Below are 19,669 nucleotides of genomic sequence, written 5' to 3'. Positions count from 1 at the left end.
CTGTAAATAGACACGCATTTTGTTACTCTAAAATGTAACAGCTATTACACAATGCATGCCATTCAGCTCATTACTGCGGGCTTTGGGAAGGGGTACTGTAAGAATTAAGGCTTTGTGGGGGGGGGGCACAGCTAAACAGTAACACTGTTCAGATTTTATTGGTTATGCGTTGGAGACTTTTGGCTTTTGTTGTCTTTAAAAAAATATCAACTGGTAGATGCACGCCTCTCACATATGAGTGTCCCTCTGGGGTCAACCTTTCTTTCTAACACTCTGCTCTCTCACACTGGCTATAAATACAGACTCCTATTAGTCCACTGTTACATTCTCCCACTAAAGCCCCGCCCCTTCCCTGTCCCTTGCATGCAACACAGTGTGAGAGAGCTGCAGTGACGTCTTGCTGTATATCTCATTAGAGGATATCATAAAAAGCCTGTTGCCACAGCAACCGCTCCCTATGTTTCCATAGCAACCGGGCGCCATGTCAAGGTGGTTCATTCTCCCTTTACTGAAAGGGGAGGAGACGATGGTGAGTGATGAAACAGAAAGCAGCCTGAAAAGAGGAGGAGGAAGAGGGCTAAATTTGAGTGAATCTGACCCCTGCTGGTCACATCTGGGTGTTGCGGGACACATCCTGAAAGAAATTGGAAGATCCAGAGCTCAATGTGTGAAAATATCTCAAAGAATGTATTTCTTCAATGGCAAGTGATAAATAAACAGAGAAGTCAAAAGTGTGATAAGTATTGATGGTGACCCACAAGCACAAAATAAGCCTTCCACTGTTTCTTGCGAATATAAAGCACTGCATCGTGGACGGTGATAAACAGCCGGCTCTTTGGGATGGAGGCTGAGAAGAAATCCGCTGCTTCCAGCTGTTCCACGACACAAGCTGTTTTACCACACATAAATGGAGAGAAATATGCATGACAATGAGAGAGCATATTGTAGTCATCTAAATAAATATTCATGTGTCATTGTCATCTGACAGGGCGTAGCAGGGCTCCACCGAGGCTATGACCTTGTCGCATTCATTATGTTAAGCTTCAGTGCCTTAATTCAGCATTAAGGAGAACCCTCTGTCTCTGTTTTTGTCCGATGTGTCCTTTACCTTGGCAGCCTGCTAAGTAGATGTCCAAATCAACTTCTCCAAAGTCCCTGAAAATCTGGGAGAAAAGGACAAATCTCACGTTAGTTCTCTCTTTGTCATCCGTTAGAAAAATGATAACATTTCAGCAGGCACACACATACATTTTTCAGTGTCTTCACAGTGACTGTGTCCACAAAGCTGGTTGTGGAAATGTCCAAGATGATGCTGTGCGTGCCCGATTTGCAGGCCCGTTTTTTCTCTTCATCGCCGTGCCGAGAAAACTCTGTGATGTGGTCAGAACCTGTGGCTGAGTCTGAACCTGACATGGTTATGTCAGGTTCATAAGCCAAGTTCATTTGGCCTTTATGAAGGCCATCTGTAGCTGTTTCTGTCATGCTAAAGTCCACACTATTCCCGTTTCTCTCTCCTTTTGTTCTTTCAGAGATAGTTTCTATGTTCATCTGGGACTCCTTTAAAGAGAATGTGCAACTTAGTGACTAAAGATTCTGACTTACTGATATATTTTGGAAGAATTAGCAAAACCTTAATTTCAGATCTCATACTTGTTTTTTTGCCTCCTTGGTTTTCTTTTTCTCTTTCTCTTGTCTACGCTTCTGCTTTGCATCTCGTTTCTTCTTTGCTGATAGCAGCTTCCCAATCTCGATTCCAGTCTGCAACAAGAGCCAAGCATCACATTAAAACAGAAAGAGGAGAGAAAGTGAGAAGAGTGAGAGAGATAGTGAAAGCAATTGAGGGTGCTGTAGAAAGCAGAGGCAGATTTCACACATACGCACACAGAGCACAGATTATTGAACACGCAACCACATACCTTCTCCTGCAGGACCTCCAAGAACATCTCGGCATTTGTGTAGTAGATAGTTGCAGATGAACGGAAGATTTTAATTCCAGGAATCTCTTTTGCCTGCATGAAATCACACATTAGAAGGTTTAAGAAACTCACACCCTGCTCTTATTTCATTTGCAGTTTCTGCTTTCCTCAGATGTTGTTTGACTAAACGGAGCTCCTCTACCACTTAATGATTGTAAGTAGATGTAGCCTTACTCACAGTGCCCCACTACCAGGGTAAATCAAAACAAATTAGCATCTAGAGAAGGTAGTTGCACGCTTGCCACCTTACTGCAATCGGTGTAAATGGAAAGGGAACAACCTAATTTAGTTAAAACTAAAAGTCTGCAATTCTGTGAAGCTGTGATTACAGCTCCAGGAGGAAGACATTTAGGAAAAAAATCTGAATGTTTAAACAAACATGCCAAGGTTTACTCTTGTTTTTTTGTCTAGGAAACCCTTTAATACAGAAGTGCTTAACAAACATGTTTGACCACCTGTCATAAAAACAAGAAAATTAAAATATTTTAAAATTTGCCAAAAGCTTGTTTGACACTAAAAGTTAACCAAGCACAACATTCAAAACTAACATGTCAAAGGATGCAACTAAGTAGCTGCAATTTGGCATGCTAATAAAAAAATAATGCGCTGGACTATTTTTGCTGCTTTTTTGGTTAAACAGTCAATTTGAAAAATCATGGATAGTTTGGTCCCGCCTTCACTGTTGTGATTGGTGTGGGGGTAGGGACAGGCTTAGGGCGTCGGGGGGTTCCCCGGAGGCATTTTCCTTGGGGGGCTCAACCCGGGGTAGCGGTCATGTCCGGTTAGGGGCTCTGTTGGCTCTCAGGTGGCTGTTTCCTCGCGGCTGCGTGCAGCGGGACTAGGGGAGGGTCTGTGCTGACGGACGTGGGTTACTGACCTGGTAGCCTGGTTGCCCCTGGGTGGGTCCGGGATGGGCGTGAGGTTCTGGGGGCGCTCCGTCTCTGGGCTGGGGCCCGGGCCGGGCCTCGGGGGCTTGGGTCCTGGTTGGTGTGTTGCCGGGGTTATGGGCGGGTGGGTGCATGGGGGCCCAGCCCTGGAGCAGGGTGCCGCCGGTGCATCGAGCCACCTGGGGGGCTCTTCAACTGGTGGGGAAGATTGTCACATCTTGCAGGAGCTTTCCTCTCCTCAGGGGCTCTCTCTACAGGAGGGGGAGATACAGGAGAGGTGGAGGAAGATCTCAGCCTGGGTGTTTATTGTCTCATGTAGTCTGGAAGAAGAGTGGATGGTGGGGTGGGTGCAGTTTTCTCTGTGGTGGGGTTGGGTGGACTGTCCTGGGCTCTGTGGGGCCGGGGGGCGCTGCTGCGCTGGGCCCCGGTCTGGATGGGCATGGGCCCCCTTTCCCTGGTGGGTCGCGGAGTATGGGGGTGCCTACTGGGGTCAGCGGGGGAGCTGGCCCCAGGGAGGGGTCACTTGCCCCTCCCTTCCTTCCCTCCCCATCTCCAGCTGCCTCCCTCTTCCCGCTCCACCACAACCATCCACACATGCAGGACCTTGGAGTAGGGGTATGTCACCAGGGTGCAGAGGAGGCTACCCCCCCCCCCCCCCCCCTGTCCCCTTCTGGCTGCCTCTGCCTCAATTTTATCCCACAACTTAGACATTCACATTACTCACACTCTCATTACACATACATATAGGATCTTGGGGGTGGGCACGATACACGGAGTCCAAAGTACCATCAGGGTGTACACCCCACCCCTGGCGTCGTTGCCCACCTCTCAATGTTAAATACACGTAGACATTGAGGGCCAGCAGGAGGGACCATGCGCTTACCTGCTGCTCTCTGGCAGGTAGCTCCATGCCCTCCTGGGTTTTAAATGCACCTTAGAACACACATGCATCAACACTACAATGAGCGGGTGGAGGGAGGTTTGGAGTCTTCTCTCACCCCCATTCTCTGCGACCTGCTGGAGCGGGGGGGCTAGGAGGAGGAGTTGGCCGTCCGACTGCGGTCTGGAGTGTGGGGCCTCCCTGCTGCTGCGGAGTCGGGGCGGTCTGCCTCCCCCCACCGCAGGGAAAAGGGTAACACCACCTGGGTCTGGGTGCAGTTCCCCCCCTCCAGGGGCAAGGGTACCTAGACCCGGGGCTTAGAGTACGCTTGGGGAGTGTGATCGTGTGTACAGCGTCTCTTTATGTCTGTCTCCACGTTGGTTGAGTGTGGAGTAAGTGCATATGAGAGCATGAGGGTGGGAATGGATGTTTGTATCTGTGTGTGCCTGTATGTCTGTGTCTATATGTCAGGTTGGGTGTCAGGCGCCACCTCTCTGGGGACATCTCAGGCCCTCCAAGGTTTGGAGGCCTATCTCCCCCCACCACCACTTCCCCTGCCAGTGGCGGACTCCCTCAGACATCGGTGCGTTGGTGGTTCTTTGTGTCCGGGGATGGGCGTCCAGGTACACACCGGCTCACTCCTTGGCGGCCGCTTATCGGGGCCTGGAGCCTGGGGCTTGCTCGGGCCACTTCGGAGGTGGGGTGCCCCCGGCCTCTCGGCCTGGGGCTCGGTCACTCAGGCACAGCTGGCTGCCGGCGGAGCTCACGGGCGCGTCACTGCAACTCCCCCTGGTTTCTGCTCCGCGGCTGCTGAGTGAGCCCTCATCTGGGACTCTCCTCAGCTCTTTCTGGGACAGTGGCGCGGCTGCCCCTCTGTTGGTCTTCCTTGGTCTCTTGTGTTCTGGGGGCCTCTGGATGTCTGGAGTTTTGATCTCCTCCATACCTGCTTCATGCCCTGGAGGACGGGGCTGTGGCCCCCCCACACCCTCTAGCAGATCATTACATGAAGGAACCTTTTAAAAACAAGCGCGTCCATGCTCACAGGTGTACACACGGGTGATCACACCCACAAACTACACCCTTTTTGGCTCCTACCTCAAAGCACACTGTGTTCTGTTGATCTTATGTGCTGCACAATAATGTTTAATATTTAGTATTTACTGTCATATTCCCATATATCATTGTGATGTTGTTTATTCTATTACTCTTGTTCTCTTCTGCTTGTTTTCTTTTTTCTTTCTCAGCAGGTGACCCAGGTGATTGATATATGCATTTTTTTTCTTTTTTTCTTCTTTTTTTTTCTGCTCATTCTGTTGGTTTTTGGTTTTTGCCCTTCTCCCCCGTCCCTCTTCTCAGCTGTTTCTCTTTCCCTCTTTCTTTCTCCCCTTCTTTCCCCCAGTCAAGTCTGTCCCATATTCAGTAAGTGAAAATAAAATAAACAATAAAAGGTGAATCAAATGGACCATTATGGCAAGGCTGGGATGGTCAATTTGGTAAAGTAAATCCGTTGGGCATCTTTCTTTGCCTTTAGACAACAATTCTGATGGCAAAAGAGCCAAACGGGACAGGCAAAAAAAAAAAAAAAAAATCATGGATAACAACAATAATTATATTTAAGCATTAAAAATATGTTTTTGATTGAACAGCTTGGATTACAGAAACGTAACGACAGATTCTAGCCCCACTATTACTTTAAGACATAAACACTGAGTGGTGGTCCAACAAACTTGTTGAGCACTCTGTTTCACACGTTCATGCGTCAGTCTAGTGGTGTCTTTCATTTCAACTAGTAGCCTTTCAGTCGCTTCCTTAAAGTTGATATTAGTTTAACTAGTGGAGAAGTGGAGAATTCTAAAACTCAGATTTTTAAAAATCTACCACTATATGCATGGTTAATTTCCTCAAGTAATATATTTATTGTTGTTATTAGAATTTGGGCCAGCTTAAACTTTATTTTATATTTAATTTACCTCCTTGTAGGTGTCTGTGTCCAGATAAAGTTCAGTGCCTGGTAAGTTGCCCAAGATTGAGTAACGTGGTCTGAAAGGCATTAAAAATGTCAAAATTACACCAACAATTTCCCTGCATCTCATTTAAGTACCTCATCGTGATTGCATAGACATTACTAATTAGAGTTGTGTAGTTACAGTTGTGTTCTGAAGATGAAAGTAAGCATGGAAAACGCAACGGAGACAGCCAGGCCCAGGTCCAAGTTGAGCACGATGGTGCTTATGAATGTTACAAGCCACACCAGCTAGAGGGCGGTATGAACACGAAACGTTAACAAGGTCCACGGTGCCACAAAGGTCACACAGTATTCAGCTGAGCAGAGTGCCTGCTAAAGAGGATTAAGTCTTACCAAGTCAACCTTGTTGGTCTTCCACAGCAAAGAGACATCCATAAACTGCTTAAACATTCCTTTCAAGTTCACAAACACGATTGTGGATAAGACGGCCTGAGGAGCAAACACAGACACTAATGAAATCACGCATACCCATAACCTCACCGGCTCAGAAACTGCCAGGAGGGATGGCGATCATTAGCAAGAAATGGCTCAGGAAGGAGAGTGTTACCTTGGGGAGATCTTCAAAGAGAGGACCTATTTTCAAAACTGTGATCAGCACAATGATGGAGGAAATCACCCCCGCAACCTTCCAAACACACACACACACACACACACACACACACACACACACACACACACACACACACACACACACACACACACACAATAAATGGTCTCAAGATGACCATAAAAATCAGGTGTAATTTGTTGTAAATGTCTGTGCAAATGATTCAGCCAGTCCAGAAGTTTTCCTTCTTACCCTTCAATGTAAGATCATCATGAAGGCAGATGACCCTCAATCCATGACCCGAGGGTCTCTAATGACTTACCTGCCATACGTCTGTGTGTGTTAACAGTTTAAATGGATGTGTTTAAAATCTTATGTTTGTCACATCAAATACTGATTTTTTTTCCTGTATATTTGAAGATTAATTTATAAAAAAACTGTTCTTCCTCATCCTTTTTTCTTATTTTAGTGCCTGAATTGTTTGCACAGTTGCAGTTTGTGCTGTTCGATCACAGAAGTAGTTGTTTTTACTTGTGTCTTGCCCCCTGTGCTCTCCTGGACAAGACTCCGTGACAACGAGGAAGTTACAGAGTAACAATGAAAAAATCCACCAATAGTGTTACTGAGACCCAACGCGACGAGCTCCTGGAAAGACAAAAGGCAGACAAGACGCAACACTTTGGTTAATGGTATTGATGTGACTTCAGGTCAGCACAACTTTTGGGTCAATGACATCAGTGCACTCCTTATTAATTTTTTTGACCAGGCCAGCACGTCACTGCCACGCTGAGAGACGTGGTCGCAGTAGTTAAGATTCCTGATTGCAAAAAAGCGTGTTGGGCTTTAATTTTTTAGCAGTCTCGCCCTTAGAGCATTTGACTGTTCACACATTGCCTCTGATCCCAGTTAAATAGCTCTGCACGTGTGTCAAAGTGTGCAAACAACAGAATGATTTTTAATCAGTGATGGGAATAACGGCGTTACAAGTAACGGCGTTACTTTTTTCAGTAACGAGTAATCTAACTAATTACTATTCCTATCGTTACAACGCCGTTACAGTTACTAACAAGAAAAATAGTCCGTTACTATTTTTCAACAAACAGACGGTTGAAGCTGTGTTCAGCTTACCGCATCTTATATCAGTTGCATGGAAGTAGCTGACTACGTAAGTAATGTGGACGCTACAGCTTTAAGCAGCTGCGCGCTCTGCAACAGGGCTCACTTAACACCCAAAGAGCCATTTGGACCCGGGTTCCACGCAAAAGAAAACACTTTTTGACATCTAAAATGAAGATAATACTGTATATATTGTTTTTTACATTTATGCTTTGTGTGAACAACTAAGGTGTGTTCCTTATGAAATCCATGAAGTGCTACAGAGAAAATTACATTTTATTTATGTAATTAACACATTTTGAACTCTTAAAGAAATATAACAAAAGGAAAGACACCCAGCTGAACTAAAATGATCCAGCAAACAAAAACTGTTGTGAGCCGCCACCCTTATATCGCCTTTGGGATTTTGGAGCCTTGAACTGACTTTTAAAAAATAATTGGAAAAAAAGCTCTATGCTGCTAAAAGATGAAAAATAGATATTTGCAAAATTCTGCCTAAATATGTATTTTACCTGCTTAATGTGTGTGGCAGGGCGTGGTCTGCAGCGCCGTTGCAGGGGAGGAAGACGCACCTGAGCACCCGCAGTCACGACTCGCCGCCTTTACGTCTGTGCTCTCTCTGCTGTTGTGTTGGTGTGTGTTGGGCTGTGAGCTGCAAAGCTGCAGTCGGCTGTATGCGTACAGCAACCGTGTGTGAAAAGTGGTCAATAAAGAGATGCTGAAAAGCGTGTTCATACAAACATCGTCGGGTCTGCCGTGATATGTTTACAATGGGACTTCTGCTCCTGAACCTCTGCGCACAGTGTCTGCAGGTCGGGGCTGTACGAAGTCACTTTCATCTTTACGCAGGACTGTAAGCTGTCATCTGTGAGGCGTGAGCGATGTTTGTTTTTAACATAGTTCACGGTGGAGAATAGCTGCTGACATAATGTGGATCCGAAGAGCCATATTTGGGCTACCTGGGGTTAAAAATCTCGATAAATGCACGACGTTTCGGCGGGTATACCGGCTTCCGCCAGTGTGACGCTTATTTTGAGCGATGAAAAAATAATAGAATATAATTTTATTTTTATATTTCAATATCACAATAATCTTCCAATTTAGAACTACAAGTTAAAAAAGAACTAACATAAATAAAATACACTTCAGCTAAATAAAATTTATTTTCCCAAACCACGCGGAGCCGCACTATAAGGACTAAAGGGCCGCATGCGGCTCCGGAGCCGCAGGTTGCCGACCCCTGGTCTAGCACGAGACCTGGAGCTCAGGGGGCAAAACAATCGCATGAGTGCTGCTGTTTGACTGAGGAAGAAAAAAGTAGTTGTGGTAAGCCTTACATGACCACTTAAAGACAAAGCAACAAGGTGACATATACCAGTTTATAAATTGTGTTGATAGGCCACGTAAAACCAGAGTCATGATTAACAATATATACGCCTGTTTTTTCCTCAATAGTTTCGTCACGTTTACTGTCTAAGGACAGCGCAGAGCACTCTCTGCCTATGACCCCCCCCCCCCCAAAAAAAAAATAAAAAAAAAATAAAAAAGGGGAAGTTTTAGGAGAGAGAGAGAAAGACAGCAGAAAAAGAGAGAGAGAGTGAGTTTTGAGACGTGAGAGATTTGTGACGTTTAGCGTGTTTGGAGTGTGTAGTTAATGTGTTGTCTTGTGTAGTTAGTGTGTAGTGTTGTGGATAGTTTTGTGTTGTGTGTCAGAACAATGAGGCGACTGCTGTCTCCAGGTAGAAACAGGAGTGATACACCTGCTGCTGTCACACCTGCAGGTATCAGGCTGTGATGTTTCCTTTATAGTGGACAGAAATGATGTTTTTGGAGAGGCACAAATAATTTGTGGCATCTTATTGAAGAACAGCTGATTGTTCTGTAAATAGTTTGAAATGGTTATTTAAAACAAGGGTAAAAGGTAAATGGATGCAAATAACTTGTGCATATGATTTTAAAATTGACAATTTGTACTTGCATTTAAAGTTATGAAATATGATTCATTAACCCTCATAATATCCTCCCGATTTCCATACACCTGTGGTCCTCAGGGGTCAAAAATGTCCCCATTTCATTTGACTGTTTTTTAAAGTATAAAGTATAAATTGTCAATCAATTCAGTGTTACACCTGAGTTTTACTTAAGACCAACACATTAACCCAAAATTTACCCTACATTATACATTTTAGGGCCACCAGGCCTTGTTTACATAAAGTACACTCTGTTTTGAGCGAAAATAAAACAAGACAATAAAATATTTAAATGTTCAGATTATTTTGACTATCTGACTAACTACAGAGTCCTGTATGTTGAACTTTAGTGAGAAAGTTAAAGCATAATACACTGTGTATAATGCTTTCAGTGCTCGAGTAGAAAAGCGACTGAAGGAGTATGGGACCTGGCATATGTGCTTGGACTGTGGTAGATTGTCTTTCTCTGTGGCACATGAGAGAGTCATGTATCGTCTGTCACTGGGAAGGATAGAAGACCAGATCAATGTTTCCTCACATACATCCATCCATCCATCCATCCATCCATCCATCCATCCATCCATCCATCCATCTTCATCTGCTTTATCCGAGGCCGGGTCGCGGGGGCAGCAGCCTAAGCAAAGAGGCCCAGACCTCCCTCTCCCCAGCCACCTCCTCCAGCTTATCCGGGGGAACACCAAGGCATTCCCAGGCCAGCCGAGAGATATAATCTCTCCAGCGTGTCCTGGGTCTGCCCCGGGGCCTCCTCCCGGTGGGACATGCCTGGAACACCTCACCCAGGAGGCGCCCAGGGGGCATCCTTGTCAGATGCCCTGAACCACCTCAGCTGGCTCCTTTCGATGTGGAGCAGCAGCGGCTCTACTCTGAGCCCCTCCCGGATGGCCAAACTTCTCACCCTATCTCTAAGGGAGAGGCCAGCCACCCTTCGGAGGAAGCTCATTTCCGCCGCTTGTATCCGCGATCTCGTTCTTTCGGTCACTAACCACAGCTCGTGGCCATAGGTGAGGGTAGGGACGTAGATCGATCGGTAAATTGAGAGCTTCGCTTTTACACTCAGCTCCCTCTTCACCACGACGGACCAGTGCAGCATCCGCATCACTGCAGCCGCCGCACCAATCCATCTGTCGATCTCCGGCTCCCTTCTCCCAAACTCACGAACAAGACCCCGAGATACTTGAACTCCTCCACTTGGGGCAGGAACTCATCCCCGACCCGGAGTGGGCACTCTTTTTCGGCTGAGAACCATGGCCTCAGATTTGGAGGTGCTGATCCTCATTCCCGCTGCTTCACACTCGGCTGCGAACTGTTCCAGTGCGAGCTGGAGGCCCTCACCCGATGAAGGCAACAGAACCACATCATCCGCAAAAATCAGAGATGAGATTCTGAGGCCACCAAAGCGAAAGCCCTCCGCCACTTGGCTGCGCCTAGAAATCCTGTCCATAAAAATTATGAACAGAACCGGAGACAAAGGGCAGCCCTGGTGGAGCCCATCACCCACCGGGACGAGTCCGACTTATTGCCGGCAATGCGAACCAAGCTCTTGCAACGGTTGTATAGGGATCGAATGGCCCGTAGCAATGGGCCAGACACCCCATACTCCCGCAACACCTCCCACAGGACACCCCGAGGGTCACGGTCGAATGCCTTCTCCAAGTCCACAAAACACATGTATACTGGTTGGGCAAACTCCCATGCACCCTCAAGTATCCTCGAGAGGATAAAGAGCTGGTCCAGTGTTCCGCGACCAGGACGAAAACTGCATTGTTCCTCCTGTATCCGAGGTTCGACTAGCGGATGAACTCTCCTTTCCAGCACCCTGGCATAGACTTTCCCAGGGAGGCTGAGGAGTGTGATCCCCCTGTAGTTGGAACACACCCTCCGGTCCCCCTTCTTAAAGATGGGGACCACCACCCCGGTCTGCCAGTCCACAGGTACTGCCCCTGATCTCCACGCAACATTGTAGAGACGTGTCAACCAGGACAGCCCTACAATGTCCAGAGCCTTCAGGAACTCGGGGCGGACCTCATCAACACCAGGGGCTCTGCCACCAAGGAGTTGTTTAACTGCCTCAGTGACCTCGCCCCCGGAAATTGGCGGGTCATTCCCCTCATCCCCAGACTCTGCTTCCTCCTCGGAAGACGTGTCAGTGGGATTAAGGAGGTCCTCGAAGTATTCCTTCCACCGCCTGACAATTTTCTCAGACGAAGTCAGCAGCGCTCCACCAGCACTATACACAGTGCAGGTAGAGCACCGCTTTCCCCTCCTGAGACGCCTGACGGTTTGCCAGAATCTCTTCGAGGCAGTCCGAAAGTCTTTTTCCATGGCCTCTCCGAACTCCTCCCACACCCGAGTTTTTGCTTCAGCCACTGCCCGAGCCGCACTCCGCTTGGCCTGTCGATACCTGTCGGGTGCCTCCGGAGTCCCACAGGCTAACCAAGCCCGATAGGACTCCTTCTTCAGCCTGGTGGCTCCCTTCACCTCTGTTTCCTCACATTACTGCAAATATTCCTCTGTCTCAGCTGACTCCTCTTTCTTGCTTGATTCTTTGTCTTCATCATAATTGAAATGGATGATGTGTAGTCCTCTGACACATCTTCTATTTCAGTTTCACATTCTGAAAATTCAAGAAACTTCAAGAAGCCCAGTCACTTTCTTTCCAAGCTCCTCAGACTACCATGTCCTGGATGCCTGAGAACCTACTTGAACATAGTTCAGATTCTTCATCACTTTTCTTCACATAGCCTTCTTCCACTTCTGCAGGTGGGTGATGTGCTTTTTCAGAGAAAGGGTAGCATGTGCTCTAAATATTGACAATATTTTCTTTATCTTCTAACCCTCGATCTTCCTGATCATTGATTCTTCCTCCTCATTATACTAGAGGACAATGTGCTTTGTTCTACTGCTCATTACTTTGCACAACATGGTAAAAAAAAGTATGCTCACAAGCCTCCAGTGCAATGGAGGCCTGTGAGCATACTTTCCGTGTATGTATTATTGTAGGGTCTACCTTACAATATGAAGCACCTTGATGCGACTGTTGTTGTGATTTGGTGCTGTGTAAATAAAATTTAATTGAATATAGAACACCTGCCAATTATACCCTGAACCCCAGAGGGTTAAACATTTTTTTAAAGTAACGCAATAGTTACTTTTCAAGTAATTAATTACTTTTAGAATATTGTAACTCAGTTACTAACTCAGTTACTTTTTTGAAGAAGCAACTAGTTACTATAAATCGTTACTTTTTAAAAGTAACTTGCCCAACACTGTTTTTAATACACCTCTATGTTTGTTTTGGCATTTAAAAAACAAAACATCCAGGTTCTTTTTTTTTTTGCATGCATCTAATTTAACCAAACATTAATCATTTCTCTAATGAACTGATTACAAAACCTGATTTACCAGCAAATTATAAACAGTGCAGTTCAGTTCCAGGACATGAGTTTGCATGGGGAATTATTAATCAGGTTACAAAGAACAAGCAAAAAATCGAAAGTGATGCTTCTGTACTGCTTGTAACTCATTTAATTTCTTCTTGTTTCACACAATGTATCTTTTTATTTTAACATTGAATCATGTAACTGACTGATTCAATTATAGTCTGTTATTATTATTTGGGTAATTCAGACACCTGTGACACTTTAAATAACTCTGGAGGGTGCTGAAGAAATAAGAGAAAGCCATTTCCCAAAATTGCACTACTAGTTAGAACTAAGTGAATAAATAAAAATGCACTGCATGAATAGCGTAATCTCTCTCTTTGAAGCTTTAGAAAAAACAATAAGAGTTAATGAAACAATGTAGACAAGTATTTTTGTTGCAGCTCACACTGTCTGAGACTACAATCTAAGCATAAGATCTAAGAATATAATGCTTTGGTTATTTATTCTAATGCAGGGATGTCAAAAATCGTTTGACATCTGGGGCCAAATCCAGCACAGTTTGATCCTAAATGGGCCAAACTAATAAAACTCCCCTTTCTGCCAGTGTAGCAGATACAGAAATTGCAGGAACTTTTCCTTTATTTAATTGGTTATTTGTTTATTAATTACTTTGATGTAGTATGAATAGCCATAGGGAAGTTGGTAAAAAAAGAAAAAAAAGAAAATACATTTAAAAGACATTTACATTTTAAAATTTATGCCCTGCATTATATTTGGTAAAGCTGTCCAGCGGGTCAAATTGGAGTCTTTGACAGACTGAATCTGGCCCCGGGGCCTTATGTTTGACACTACTTTTCTAAAGCATTAGCTGAAGTAAATTTATTTCAATGAACTAAGCACCTGAAGCAAAATGAACAGAAGCCTATGCAGCTGGGCCAAAGCTTGATCAGTGACAACCTGAGTGATTGTTTCCACTAATGTGGCAGGAATAGCAGACTACAGAGTAAAGTCTAATTTTAGGCCAAAGTTGTACTCCTCCTTGTTATGAGAGAGTCAGAGGACTGCTTGTACTGTTTGTGCAGGCCACTGTGCGTGTATGCTTTCCTCACCTGGTTGCTGTCCACCTTGTAGCCATATTTGAGGCCAAATGTTTTGCTCAGAGAAATGTTGATGGCAAAGCCCACAATGGCCACAGCAAAAGCATCTCCTATAACGCCTGAGAAGAAAGTGGTATCTGGAGCACGAGGGGCCTTGAGCCTGGAGCAGAAGAAAAACGTGAGCTGTTTTATCAGTGACACACACATGAATCTGTTTAATAATTTAGAAACACGTCAAATTAAATTTTATGAATCCCTCTTTAAAGGCCAGTAGCTGTTGTATACATGTATGACATTAATCTCCTATTATGGCTAGTGTTTACCCCACGCTGTTTTATGGCTTCCGTGGGGAAACCTGGATTTTTCCATAACAGGAGCCTTCAGGAGACACGCTGTTACACACACACTTCTTTGCAGATTGTGTGACAGTCTTATCAACAAATTCTGGATTTCTGGCAGAAATGAAAAGGGAGGAAATTTTGTGCCCTGGGTTTACTCCAGCACTTTATTTCCACACAAAGATGAGCTTACCCACTGGGAATTTCTCCAACCACGTCAATGTTGTATTTACTAGGAAGTTCACAGAAATGTGTAATGATTGTTGCTGCTATGACCTGTTGATTAAAAAAAAACAATGTCACTCCAGTATCATTAGTTCTTTTTATATTTCTTTCTTGCAAACAGCCCCTTTCGTGTGCAACTATAGCGTTCCCTGGGTCTAGTGTGATCATTGGTGTCAAGACGCTCCCTGCTGGGTGCATAAATCAATACACCTGCTGTTTTACTGGCAGAGAAAGGATGAAAGAAAAACTAAAAGGAAGACTTACAACTACGAGCTCTATTGGAATAGGCAACGGCAGCTTCTGTCGGTAGCAGTCATTGATTTCTTTGACCACAATGAGAACAGCGAGTGCCACCAGGCTGACCACCAGCTCTGGCACCTGAGTCTGCGGCAGCAGGCTGCAAATGTCCAACACAGTCTGTGAAAAGAAGAAAAACAAACAAGTAAGGCAATACAAACAATGATAGTACAAGAGGACTGGAAATTCGGCTAGTACTTAAAGTCAGCAGAAATCTCCAGCAGTGAGGAATACATGTCATCAAAATGCAGCTTCCACTTAAACCCAGCCATCTTTGTGTCTGAAGCAAGTTAATTTAAAGCAAACTTGTGCCTGTCTAATTCAATTCAATTTTATTCATATAGCGCCAAATCACAACAAAAGTCGCCTCAAGGCGCTTCATAGATACAGAGAAAAACCCAACAATCATATGACCCCCTATGAGCAAGCACTTTGGCGACAGTGGGAAGGAAAAACTCCCTTTTAACAGGAAGAAACCTCCGGCAGAACCAGGCTCAGGGAGGGGCGGGGCCATCTGCTGTGATTGGTTGGGGTGAGAGAAGGAAGACAGGATAAAAGACATGCTGTGGAAGAGAGACAGAGGTTAATAACAGATATGATTCAATGCAGAGAGGTCTGTTAATACATAGTGAGTGAGAAAGGTGACTGGAAAGGAAAAACTCAATGCATCATGGGAATCCCCGGCAGCCTATGTCTATTGCAGCATAACTAAGGGAGGATTCAGGGTCACCTGGTCCAGCCCTAACTATATGCTTTAGCAAAAAGGAAAGTTTGAAGCCTAATCTTAAAAGTAGAGATAGTGTCTGTCTCCTGAATCCAAACTGGAAGCTGGTTCCACAGAAGAGGGGCCTGAAAACTGAAGGCTCTGCCTCCCATTCTACTTTTAAATACTCTAGGAACAACAAGTAGGCCTGCAGAGCGAGAGCAAAGTGCTCTAATAGGGTGATATGGTACTACAAGGTCATTAAGATAAGATGGGGCCTGATTATTTAAGACCTTGTATGTGAGGAGCAGGATTTTGAATTCTGGATTTAACAGGAAGCCAAAACAGGAGAAATCTGCTCTCTCTTTCTAGTCCCTGTCAGGACTCTTGCTGCAGCATTTTGGATTAGCTGAAGGCTTTTCAGTGAGTTTTTTGGACATCCTGATAATAATGAATTACAGTCGTCCAGCCTGGAAGTAATAAATGCATGAACTAGTTTTTCAGCGTCACTCTGAGACAGGATATTTCTAATTTTAGAGATGTTGCGCAAATGGAAGAACGCAGTCTTACATATTTGTTTAATATGTGGGTTGAAGTACATGTCCTGGTCAAAAATGACTCCAGGGTTTCTCACAGTGTTACTGGAGGCATGTGTGTATTCTCTTAAACTGCTTGATCTGACTTCTTCAAAGTGTGTTTCCAAGTTCAATATTGTCTCATTACAGCAGGTAAAATTACAACTTCATCTAATCTGATATGTGTGTAATAACATCTAGCATGTAAGCTCCTGTAATTCCCTGCATAGCTCCAGTGAGATTAGCTTCAGCTACTGGAACCATACTGGTGACTGTAATTGGACTGGTATATTTCATGAAGCTCTTTTCTGGCATTACTGGCCAAGCAAAACTTTTACTCTAAAAGCCATGTTCTTATAGTATTTTATATCATGCACTTTGTTGCACTCAAGGACACAAACACACAAACTTTGTATTTATTTACAAAGGTAATAGGAATAACTCATCCATTTATGTAGGTGCAGGCATCATAAAACTGTTGTAATTAGTCCAGTGCAGTCATTAAAGAAAGGTTAATGATATAAATTTTTAACTTTGCAAAATTAATTTTTTAAATGTTTAATCGTAAAGGTCAAAGTAGCACAAAAAGTAAATAAATAGTGACAGCAATTTAAAATGTTAGTGTACTTAAGTGTGAATTGGATAGATAATGATTAACACACTCACATAAATGAGGGAGAGGGGGCCAGTGAAGCGAGACGGTGTGATTCCAAACAGGTACTTGAGCTGGGAGACACACACGTGGCATGCCGATCCTGTGGTGTAGCCACGAATGAGGGGCTCAGAGAGGTAGGTGACCACGAAGCCAAACCTCACCACACCCAACAGAATCTTAGGATGTAAAATGACAAAGTCAGTGAAGGAAAGGAGGTGAAATATGCCCTGAAAGGTTTGCTCATCACTTCACTAAAAGCTGTACGTCTGACACACAAAATAGACACACACCTGAAAGATTCCTGTCAAGACTGTGAGGGAACATGCCACCTGTACTCTGTAAGCATCGCGTTTATCGATGTCCACAGTTTCCGTCCCATTAGTGCCATTCACAATAAAGTTACTGTCAGGTGCCAGCCTTTCTGTCACACTCCCGACCATGATGCTGATCACAGCAAATGTACCTGAGCATACAAAATACAGCCATGTGGACACACAGATATTCATAGAGACATGGAAGAATCAGATTAGCAATGCTCCAAAAGGTTGATTCTGTTCATCTGGACGTAGCGTTTTCAGTGGGAGAAACGTTTCGACACTCATCCGAGTGACTTCTTCAGTCTCAGCTGACTGCAGGTTAGGGTTAGTTCATACAGATTTTACAGTAAATCTGTATGAAACTTGGCACAGAGGTACAGTAGGTGTCCCAGAGGAGGGATGTGTTGAAAGCTGGACATCAACTATTCAGGATGATTTTTAATGAATTTAGGAAATTGGCATAATTGTAGTGTATTGGCTGTATTGAATTGAATATAAATGTCATTTAATTTCTGAGGAATTTTACAGTAAATCTGGATTAAACTTGGCACAGAGGTACAGTAGGTGTCCCATTCGAAGCTTCCTTGGGATATCAGCCTTCCCTATTTCCTGCTGTGGAAGGTGAGCACTCTGTACCCTCCGTCCAGGCTCATCTACGCAGGTGTCGACGGGTTTGGCGGGCCACTACGCACAAAGGAGAACAACAAACGCATCGCAGACTGGCACTGGACCCAAGCACCCGAATACTCTGCCGGTCAGAAGGTGTGGCTCTCTACCCGCTTTGTTCCCGTCAGGACCGAATTCAAAAAACTTACACCCAATTTCATCGGTCCTTTTGAGATCTCTGCCCTAGTCAACCCTGTCTCTGTGAAGCTGAAGCTCCCTCACAATATGAAAATCCATGATGTCTTCCATGTTTCACAAATCAAACTGTGGTCTGCGCCTGAGTCTGCCTCACTATCCATGACAGTTTCTCCCACTGAAAACGCTACGTCCAGATGAACAGAATCACTTTTTGGAGATTTACTTACCTGGATGATTGAGAATGCATCAAGACAGATTAGCAATGATGTTAAAGCTTTTTTGAATTAGGAAAACAGACATTTTCCACATCACTTACCTATAGAAATGTGTCTCGATGTACCGAAGATGAAGTAGACCAGCACTGGGAAGAGGGAGGTGTAAAGGCCATACACTGGTCGCAGGGAAGCCAGAAGAGCATATGCCATGCCTTTTTAAAGAAGATAGAACGCATATATGTCAGCTTAAAGTCCTTCAGACACATTTTGGTTGCTTAAAAGATTGATAGAAACATCCTTTTTCTGTTTACTGATTAGAGTGGGGTGGGAGAATTGATATCAGCCTGTGTCCTAATTATTGTCTTCAGATTTGGATAAAATTAAGGTAGCTGCTTCTATTACAAACATTTGTACTGAATTTGTGTGGCTAAAGAGTGAGCTCCCTCAAGTGCACAAATTCCCACATACAAACCCTGCGGCAGATGCATGATGCCGACACTGCAGCCAGAAATCAGGTCTCCTAAGGCATTTTCTCTGATGGAGTAACGAGGCAACCAGCTGAGAACAGGGACCCAGGTTAGAAGTATGTGTTTCAGCCTGGGCACCGAACATCTGCAACAGTCATTCCAGAAAAACACAATTTAAGTGCTGATATCGACTTTGTAGTTTGTAGTTTTAAGCTTAAATAAATAAAGAATATCTATGTACCTTTTTATATCTATTAGTCTGCTGAAGAGGGATATATACAAAAAGACTGACAATGTAACTTGTGAACTGTACCACCTGTTACATCTTTTATCAGCTTTTTATCAGCTGGGGCTGTAAAAGATTAAGTCACTGTGGCTTAGGGTAGAAATGTGATAAGCTTCCATGGAGTAATAACTAAGTATTTAACAAAAATAAATAAATAAAATAATTAATTGCCTTTCTCCTGCATGAATATTTGCCTTCTTTGTCCCAAAGAAATATGTAAGGTAATAAAGTAAGTCTCGACCTCCTCTGCCATGTTGACGCGTTAACAGTTATGAATTCATGTAATTGAACTGTCAATAATTGCTTTTGTGATTCATCAGTATCACTTTTATGGTCAGATATGATGTGCTGTATCACAAGTTGTTTTAAAGGTTAACCAGGGAAAATTTTCAAAAATGATGAACTTTGCTTTGAGATAACAAAACAGTTAACCAACCAGACAAGTCAAACCTCTATCTAAACATGCAAACTCATTCTCAGCTCTTTAGCTCACTTCATTAATATCTTTTAAATGTTGAGAAGTTCTAACCCTAACCCTTTGTCTTTGCGATAACTTCCCATGTCTTTTAAAAAAAATTACCTCAGGGGCTCTTTCACCTGATCACCCAGTGTCAGTTTAGTGGACCAGGTCTCTTTTTGAGCCACTTCATCCAGGCATAACTCATCCAGAACCTCCCTCTTCACAAAATACTCAACGGATTGCAAGTCCTTCTCCTCCATGTCCTTGTCTACTTGAGCAAATGTCCGAGACCTCTGTAAAGTTGGGTTTGTTTTGAGGGTCCTCTTGAGTGGTACGGACAGTTACAGGTGTCACCACTGTGTGAAGAGAACGAACCCCCCTCAGTGTTCTGTAATAATGCGTCTGTGGGAGTGACTGTTCCTTT

General features: G+C 44.3%; 1 protein-coding gene across 1 annotated transcript; it reads right to left on the bottom strand.

The window, feature by feature from the left end:
* Positions 1–386: 386 nt before the first annotated feature.
* LOC146644505 (solute carrier family 26 member 6-like) lies at positions 387–19,551 on the bottom strand. Its single transcript, XM_085394347.1, has 19 exons — positions 19,366–19,551; positions 18,505–18,644; positions 18,134–18,244; positions 16,987–17,159; positions 16,708–16,872; positions 14,731–14,883; positions 14,435–14,517; positions 13,916–14,063; positions 6,848–6,961; positions 6,317–6,394; positions 6,103–6,198; positions 5,891–5,997; positions 5,714–5,783; positions 1,917–2,009; positions 1,651–1,758; positions 1,249–1,557; positions 1,109–1,163; positions 759–889; positions 387–634 (listed from the first exon to the last, which is right to left on the bottom strand). The coding sequence occupies exons 1-19, from the start codon at positions 19,503–19,505 to the stop codon at positions 608–610; spliced, it is 2,301 nt and encodes a 766-aa protein (XP_085250473.1). The 5' UTR covers positions 19,506–19,551; the 3' UTR covers positions 387–607.
* Between the last annotated feature and the right edge of the window lie 118 nt (positions 19,552–19,669).

Source organism: Rhamphochromis longiceps, linkage group LG20 (assembly GCF_057381845.1).
Source record: "Rhamphochromis longiceps isolate RC_006_pf linkage group LG20, R_longiceps_female_GT1.1, whole genome shotgun sequence".
In the NCBI taxonomy this organism is placed as follows: Eukaryota; Metazoa; Chordata; class Actinopteri; order Cichliformes; family Cichlidae; genus Rhamphochromis; species Rhamphochromis longiceps.
This window is presented reverse-complemented; position numbering and strand designations above follow the sequence as displayed.

Bases quoted from the DNA above. Each gene is read 5' to 3' on its own strand.
- LOC146644505 (XM_085394347.1), bottom strand. From the start codon at position 19,505: ATGGAGGAGAAGGACTTGCAATCCGTTGAGTATTTTGTGAAGAGGGAG. The intron at 14,518-14,730 runs GTAAGTCTTCCT...TTTAATCAACAG, and splicing joins TTCCAATAGAGCTCGTAGTT to GTCATAGCAGCAACAATCAT. The intron at 14,064-14,434 runs GTAAGCTCATCT...CTTCTGCTCCAG, and splicing joins GTTGGAGAAATTCCCAGTGG to GCTCAAGGCCCCTCGTGCTC.